At 26.8% G+C, this 8215-nt stretch overlaps 1 protein-coding gene across 2 annotated transcripts in view; it reads left to right on the plus strand.

Moving 5' to 3' along the window:
* Nucleotides 1–3448, plus strand: part of sbm (sobremesa) — a 21280-nt gene extending 17832 nt beyond the window's left edge. For both annotated transcript variants that reach the window (XM_067050377.1, XM_014430498.3), the window contains 3 exons: nucleotides 199–348; nucleotides 1974–2142; nucleotides 2730–3448. In XM_067050377.1, coding sequence (XP_066906478.1) covers nucleotides 199–348; nucleotides 1974–2142; nucleotides 2730–2794 — 384 coding nt within the window. In that variant the 3' untranslated portion in view covers nucleotides 2795–3448. The remainder of the gene's footprint in view (nucleotides 1–198; nucleotides 349–1973; nucleotides 2143–2729) is intronic.
* The last annotated feature ends 4767 nt before the right edge of the window (nucleotides 3449–8215 follow it).

Here is an 8215-nt window from a genome sequence, read left to right on the forward strand (position 1 = left end):
TATATATATACTTTTAAATCAGATACCACAGAGAATGTTGTATAAATCATTCAGTCAGTAAAACTAAATTTACAAAAAATTAAGCTTTGATTGATCATATTTATTTACATTCATTAAACTACCCTTTTGAAGCACATTATTCATTTCATAATCCATTAAATAAATAATATGTTTAAGACTATTTATTATTATTTTCAGTCATTGATTGCCATTGCTATGGTCTTATCGGGAACCATTGATTCGTTGATCGATTTCTTCAGTTTCACAGCCTGGATATTTTATGGTGGAGCTATGCTAGCCTTAATTGTGATGAGATTTACTAGGCCGAATTTCCCTAGGCCCTACAAGGTAAGTTTAGTAGTAATGATTAGGAAATTGGAAAAATTAATTAGTTTGAATGGACAGATAAAGAGAAAATACTTTTATTATTAATACTTGCATTTATATTCATTAGTGATAAATATTTCATTTACTTATAATTTAGACTTCTCTAATTGGAATTTTCTCAAAGATAATCATTAACACCAATAATGCATACCAGTCAGTAAATGAACAAATTAACATTTGTACATCATAATAATGAGCAATAGTAGCAAATAATGAGCGCATATATAACTCTGATAATCTAAATCTAATGTTTATAGGACAGCAATAACACTTCCACCTAGTCCCAAAAGCTACATTGCACTTCCACAAAGTCCCTGGGCTAAAGAACTGAAACTCAGTCCTTGGTCTCTTGAAAAGTCTTGATAATTTGAATAAAAACCCTGTATCTTGATCTACTCAGTACTTATAAATGTTTTTGTTCATTGGCATTAACAAGCTCTTTATAACTCAAAATCTATTATATACTTTATATTACCCAAAGTCAGCAAGTGGTTCCTCTCAATTAATCTAAATTCTCCGAACAGTACATAGGCTCTGATAAAGATGTTTTTAATCTATTTATTGAATTTATTAAACAATACATACATTCTAGTTTAGTTAATTTGATTATTTGAAGTGTATTTAATTTGATTTCTCTAATATTTATTTAATTGTTGATCTAAAGATAATTAGTCTCTAAAGGGTAAGAAGCCAATGGATACAAGTGACAATTTTGTAAATTGTGTTTTTCTATCAACCTGTGCCTGAACCAAATTTATTCCTCAGTACCAATAAAATTATCTTCTTTTTTAGTAGAAATAGCATTATCACACATTATTCCCCATTGCCTGTCTTCAAATTATTATCTATTTTTTATGTCCATCTGTTTTGTATTATTTCAAAATTTTGAAATCATCATTAATTAACTAGTAATTATTGACAATGTCACAATTTAATCAATTCTGAAGCATTTTGGTTCAGGCACAGGTGGATAGAAAAAACTTCAATTCGCAAAATTTTCACTTGAATCCTTTGGCTTCTTGCCAACTCGTATATAATACATAATCATATAATTACTAAGTTAAAATAATATATTATTATTATACATTAGTCAAACTCTCGATAAGTCTACTTTCTTTTTTTTATCACCTTGATTTTGGTATTATAGAAAGTAGACTGTAATATTTCTTTGGTGTGTACTGTCAGAGCTTAAACTTACTCTTTCCATTTGAAGAGTTTTCTTACTCTTTTTCATTTGGTTCTGTATTGTACATTGTTCTGTATGGTCTTGGTTTGTTTGTGTATTTGTGCAGGGTATGCCATAATAATTGAGAAAAGTTTATTGTTCTTCAGTTCAGGATTATAAAATATTTAATTAATTTTTATATAAAAAATAAAAATACTATTTAAACGGCTGTTTAAATCTCTATTAAAACCATCAAACCTTATTAACAAAGTCTATTTATCATCATGCATACATGCATAAATAAATTACAGAGGTATATAAATGAATTATAATATTCAGTTTAAGCTTTTTGAAGGTTATCACCAAATGTTACATATCATTTTTTTTTTTATTTTCTACATAACTTTATTTCTTTTTTCAGGTACCTATTATCATTCCATTTATAGTCTTGGGGATTTCATTGTACCTGATTGTAGCTCCAATTATAGATACTCCTCAAATAGAGTATTTATATGCTACATTTTTTATACTAGCAGGATTCATATTTTATATTCCATTTGTCTACTATGGATTTACAACAACTACAATGGGTAATTAATTTTTTTTTTTATTTTTGAATTTTGGGATGTTATATAACCTTCAATACAATGCCATATCAAAATATAATAAAGTTATGCATCTGATAGAGTTGTAAGGCAGTTGATAATCAAAAATTAATTGTAAAAAATACGTGTATTATTGAAGTGCTTGAGAATAATTATAATTATAATTATAATTAAACTTATAATTTTCTTTCTAGTTATATAATGAAACAGTTACTAAAATAATATCATCATTAATTAATATAATAAATAAAGAGAGTTATTGTAAAAAATTGAATCCCATTAAACAGTTTACTTATAAGTAAATTTTAATAATAACAATCAAATAAATAGTTTATATTGAACTAAAATTTTTCTTGGAAATTGGTTTTTAAATGCATGTTAGATTTAAAAACTAATATATTTAATTTGATTAAAAATTATTCTTTTCTTTTCTTTTTGTAACCATTTTCTTTTGGCCACAAAAAATTCAATAGCAGATAACAATTTACATGAATCATTTTATTTATAATATATGTAGATTATACTTTATTACTTATAATAACTTATTTAAATAATTTCTATATTTGTTTCAGAAAAATTTACAGTATTTTGTCAACTCTTATTTGAAGTTGCTCCAACTCAATCCATTTATGAGTGATCAGATATAATATGATATTATATAAGTAAATAATTTTTTATGAGAAGATGTTTATTTTATGACTAGTTTGTTATATATATATTTTATAAAAATATATTGTTTGTTTAACTTGAGCTGTGAAGCAGCAAAGACTTTCGTAGAAGTTACTTTAAATGGTTAATTTCTGTTACAGTGAAATTTATTAAAAAATATTTTTAAAGAGAAAAAGAGAAAATTTTTTTCTATTGCCACCAACATATCAAAATAAGTATGTGTTCTGAAAAAGATTAATTGATAATCGTCCACTAATGAGAATTATATACTGTTAATGATTCATTTATATGTCCTATGTATATTATTTTTATTTAAGTTATTGCTATGTAGTTAGCATTAACAGCTACTTAAGAAGAGAAAAATTCATCTAGTTTAAACATATTGAAAATGCAGTAGAGTCAATAAAAAAATTCAAATTTGAACTTATTGTCCATGTATGAACATAAATATTATATTATTATGAAATAATTTAATATAGAATTAACCCTTTTGGTAACGAATACACAAGGCTGGCTGTTAAAGAAGGAGATATTGTTTATGGAAAAGTTAATATTGAATAGCTTTAATATGCTGTATTATCTTTGTTTATGTTTTATTTATTAAAGTAAAACCTGCATAGGATTTGGTTTGTTTTATATTTTGAAACCACTTCTACCACTTTCCACAAACTTGCTTGATACCATTATTTGTCTTGATTCTTATTCTTTCATTAAATTTAGTCCCTTTTTTACCAGTTTACATGCTGCAAAATATTTATAAACATCTCACAGCTAAAAAAAAAAAAAAAAAAAGGTAAATTTTTGTATACAAAAAAAGTCTCTATTTTCAACAAAATTTTTATTTTTGTTAATAATATTAAAAATCTATACTACATGATCTACAAAAAATAATTTATACAATTATTGTACAAGATAATCCATATAATTAAGAACTTTACCAAACTGGAAGAATAGAAGGAAGGCATTTTACAGAAGCCAGCTTCACCACTACCAATTGATTATAACCTTAGTTTGAATTCATAATAAAATTGCTTATAGTTCTGATTATATTACTAATTATATGATATATTATACAAATATCTGTTATCATTTAAATCTTAAATTAAATTAAAGATTAAAATTATAAGATTCTTCTGACATTCAGTAGGTACTCATATGAGGGTGCTGAGTAGATTCAGTTCACTGCAGAAACAGGCATTCGAGTACAGTGCTACTGTGTTATTCCATTTCTTCAATAGCTGCATTATTTTTCAAATTATGAGATTATTTACTTTTAAATTGTATTTATTTGAATTAAATGAGGATCTTTTAATTTTAGTTGTAATTAAAACTATGAAAGAATTTTATAATCAATTAAAGGAGAAAAGAGAAGAAGTGTTTTTACCTAGTTAAAAACAAATTTCTGAAAAGAAGAGCAGCAATAAGACATGTAACAAACTGTTAGAAAGCTAAATACTTTAGAAAAATTTATACCAAAGGTATGAAGTGGTAGAAGGTTATGGAGAGTGACAATAAACTCATTTAGGTTTTTTCTGACAAGAATTGGACTATGAGACCAATTGAACAGGTAACACAGGGATGTGTAGTGAAGGATATGAAAGTCTGTGAAATGTTCAATAATAAAAGAAAAAAAGTTCTTCATAAACCAACATGTCTTTCCATGTACAAAAATCTATGTCTTGTGACTTTATTTTAGCAAATACTATGGAAACTGAATCTACAAACATTGAAATTATGAACTGCTCTTTATTAATTTATTCATATATGACTAATTGTTGGGTATATATGCACAGAAAGTATGTTATAACAAAATTAGGTTACAATTTAGTACTTTAATCAGAATTAAATAGCAAAGTTGGAATATAAATCTTCAATTTTTCATGATGAACAAAATCAGATTTAAATTATGTTGTTACTATTTATCTCTTATAAGAATGTAAGATACAATCATAGAAAGAAGGAGTTACTTTTGTCATAATCCAAGTCTAATAATAACATACTTTAAATGACTATTTTATTATCATTTCTTTCCCAATTCTTTTATTCACAGTATAATCAGATTAGATTACATTTTTATTCAGGGCTATCAACATCATGGTTATTATGCCCTTTTTACTTTATTTATCTTCTTGTCTTTGACATTTGATAGATGAATGCAGACTGTTTTCTCTTAACACTGGTCAAGATTGGTAATTTATATCTTATTATACAGTTCAGTTTCTTTCAGAAATTTTATGATTTTGTCTATGGATTCTGCTGAGTCTTTAAGAGCCAATTCTTTTGTACGTGGAATTTTATTATTTTCGAAGGCTCGACGAAATGATGAGCATTCTTCAATTATACGCTTTATGGATAATGGGAACTGACAGGTTTGGTATCTATCTTGGCAAGTTAACTTAAAGGTTGGTCTTCTTTTGTGAATAAGTGGACGTGTGTTAATTTGGAATATCCTATTCTCACTCCTGCAACAACTTCTCTTCTGTTTCCCCTTAAGTCACTTGTCCACTTTTGTTTCACGTTTTCATAGTTAGATCTGTTCTGTAAGAGTGCTATTTTCAAAGGGGCAATCTATAGATAGAATCAGCTTGGTTTAGCAGGATAATCATAATTTCACAAACCAAATTCCTCATCTTATTTATTTCTTCATTTATAACAAGTTCCTATGGTGCATATATCCTCATAAAACATGTTAAAAGCTAAACTCTCTTAATATATGTTAATGGTTATTTTTTTCATAACATAACTAATTTATACCTTATTATTTAAATTAAAATTAAATGCTTATATTATTTGAAGCTTCTAACTTATCTTTTATATAATGAAACTCACATTCATAAAAAAATAGAATTATTTTATCGTAAAAAAATAATAATATTTTGAATAACTATATGTTATTATTATTTTACAATTTCACATTTTAGCTCCATAGTTTTTTAAGTTAACAAGAGCCTAAAGGAATGTACAGTTATTCATGCAGAGTAAATAATAACTTATTACACAAGAGCACGCATAAATAAATATGATCGATAAATTATACTCCATTTTAACTCAGTCTATAAAACAAAAAGAAAACGATGTTAAAACTGCAATTCAGAATTTAAAGATAATTCAATTAAGTGCCCAAAGATAGCAGCACAAAATCAATAAAGTAATAGTAATTACCACCATAAGATATCAGCACCAACCAAATGGCCATTTCCATCCAAAATATTGCTAAAAATAATTATTTCCATGAAATAATAATAGTTGAACTAAATACCAATAGATAGCAGTACAAATCGAGAAAGGCATGAAATAGTTTCAATAAGCGCCGCAAGAGGCCAGCACCATCTAAACAACCATTCTTAATGTGCAGCAAGAAAAATATTATTTTGTATTAGGATATTAGGAGGTCACAGGAGTTAACTGACAAGATCAGAAGGTTAAAACTTGTGTTGGAACACAAAACTTGACAGGTTTGTTCCAACACAATTGGTAGAGATATACAGACTTACTGAGCTCCTGTAATCTCCTACTATCCTAATACAAATTAAAAATTTTCCTGCTAGACTCCAGAAATGGCTGTTTGGATGGTGTTGGCATCTTGCAACGATAATTGAAACTATTCTTTTATACCTTTCCCGGTTTGTGCTGCTATCTATTAACGGTTAGATGAACTATTATCTATTTTTTAAAAATAAAAATTTTCAATTATATTTTTATTATGGAAGTTATTGTTTGGATTATGCTGACATCTAGCTATGATAATTAGAATTATTATTTTCTGCCTTTCTTGGTTTGTGCTGCTATCTTTGGGCAGTTAATTGAACTATTATTTTAACATTATTTAAATTCTTAATTATCATTTTATCGTAATTTTTTTTTGTTTTATTGATCAGAGTTAAAACGATGTACAATTTTTCAATCATATTTATTTATGCGTGTTCACCATTAGTTATTATTTACTGTGAATCATTAATGCTCTTCATTATTTGATTCATTTATTTTTTCCTACGCCAAGGAGGCATTTCTGTTGTTTTGTAATTTGATTTATTTATGCTCTTATTGACTTAATAAATATAAGTAGAAAATTTTCTCCAAAAAGTCGAACAATTTCATAATCGTCTCTTATTTTTACAAAATCATTCATTCTTGAAGAATTATTTGAACTAAATTTAATCAGTCATCATTTCAACACATAAAATAATGTTTAGGCCCAATAGTTCCCTTAAATACGACAGATAATTGAAAACATTGAAAAGTGGATTTTGATAAAAATACGAATAAAAACAAAACAACAACTGTTCTTTCATTTCTAAAAGAACCTTTGACCCTAAACATTCCTTTTTGTGCTGAAATTAAAGCTAATTAAATTCACTTAAGATTCAAATTCATTCTACATGACTATTCTTGGAAAACTAATATTTTACAGGACAAAAGGTGATACCAAAATTGTTAATCATTTGGGAGTACATGGCTCCCAAAAGATGACATTAGAAAGTGAACATTAGAAAGTGATGATCGTAAGGAGCAAAATTTAGTCTTCCATCGTAGTAAATTTGATTGACATTAAATAAAAATAAGATAAGCTTTTCAGACATATTATTTGGAGCTATTTAGCTGGGGAAATATCTGCTATTTTTAGACAATTGCACTAGTCGCATAGATCTTACGAAGCATAATGTTTCGTTAGCCTTTAGTCTTTATCCTAAGGCAGCAGTTCCTAAACGTTTTTCGCCTTAGATAAAAAAAATTCGCAGCACCGTTGTCTGGCAAAAAAAAAAAAAGATCGTGGTACAATTATTCTGTAAGTGGTTAAGTAAGTAGGTAAAGAAGAAAAAATAATGCAAATTAAGTGCTTGAATATTTATTATAACACAAATATTAAAGGAATTTGTTTTACAATATAATCCTTTTAATGGGTAATCATCAATAATAGATACCTACATACAACAATAAATTAAATAAAAAGTACTACTTCAATCCATGAAGGGACTCCAATACTAATAATTTATCGAACATTTATCGTTAAGTATCTATTCTAAGTCTAAATGGCCTACGAGTAGTAAACATATCATAGAAAAGGAGATCATTTTATATAAATGGATTCAACTTCTAAATTGGAAAATCGTTGTAAAAATTAAAAAATTAAATATTTCTGCCACGGCACCACTGCATTCGCTTTCGGTAGGGTGCGACTGAGCTCAGTGCTCTACCGACTGTCCTAAAGCTATTTAAAGTGATGTCATAAAGTAACCTTAGTCTACAGTACAATTTATAGCATAGGTCAAATAAATTATAAAATCATTCTTTATTTGTCAGATGTGCTACTATTCCAGCAAAGCAGCGATGTGTCGATTATGTTTTTATGTTAAATCACCCAAATATTTTGATGGAAACAACGAAGACA

This window comes from Halyomorpha halys, unplaced genomic scaffold, assembly GCF_000696795.3.
Source record: "Halyomorpha halys isolate HHAL.00 unplaced genomic scaffold, Hhal_1.1 Scaffold896.1, whole genome shotgun sequence".
Taxonomy (NCBI): domain Eukaryota; kingdom Metazoa; phylum Arthropoda; class Insecta; order Hemiptera; family Pentatomidae; genus Halyomorpha; species Halyomorpha halys.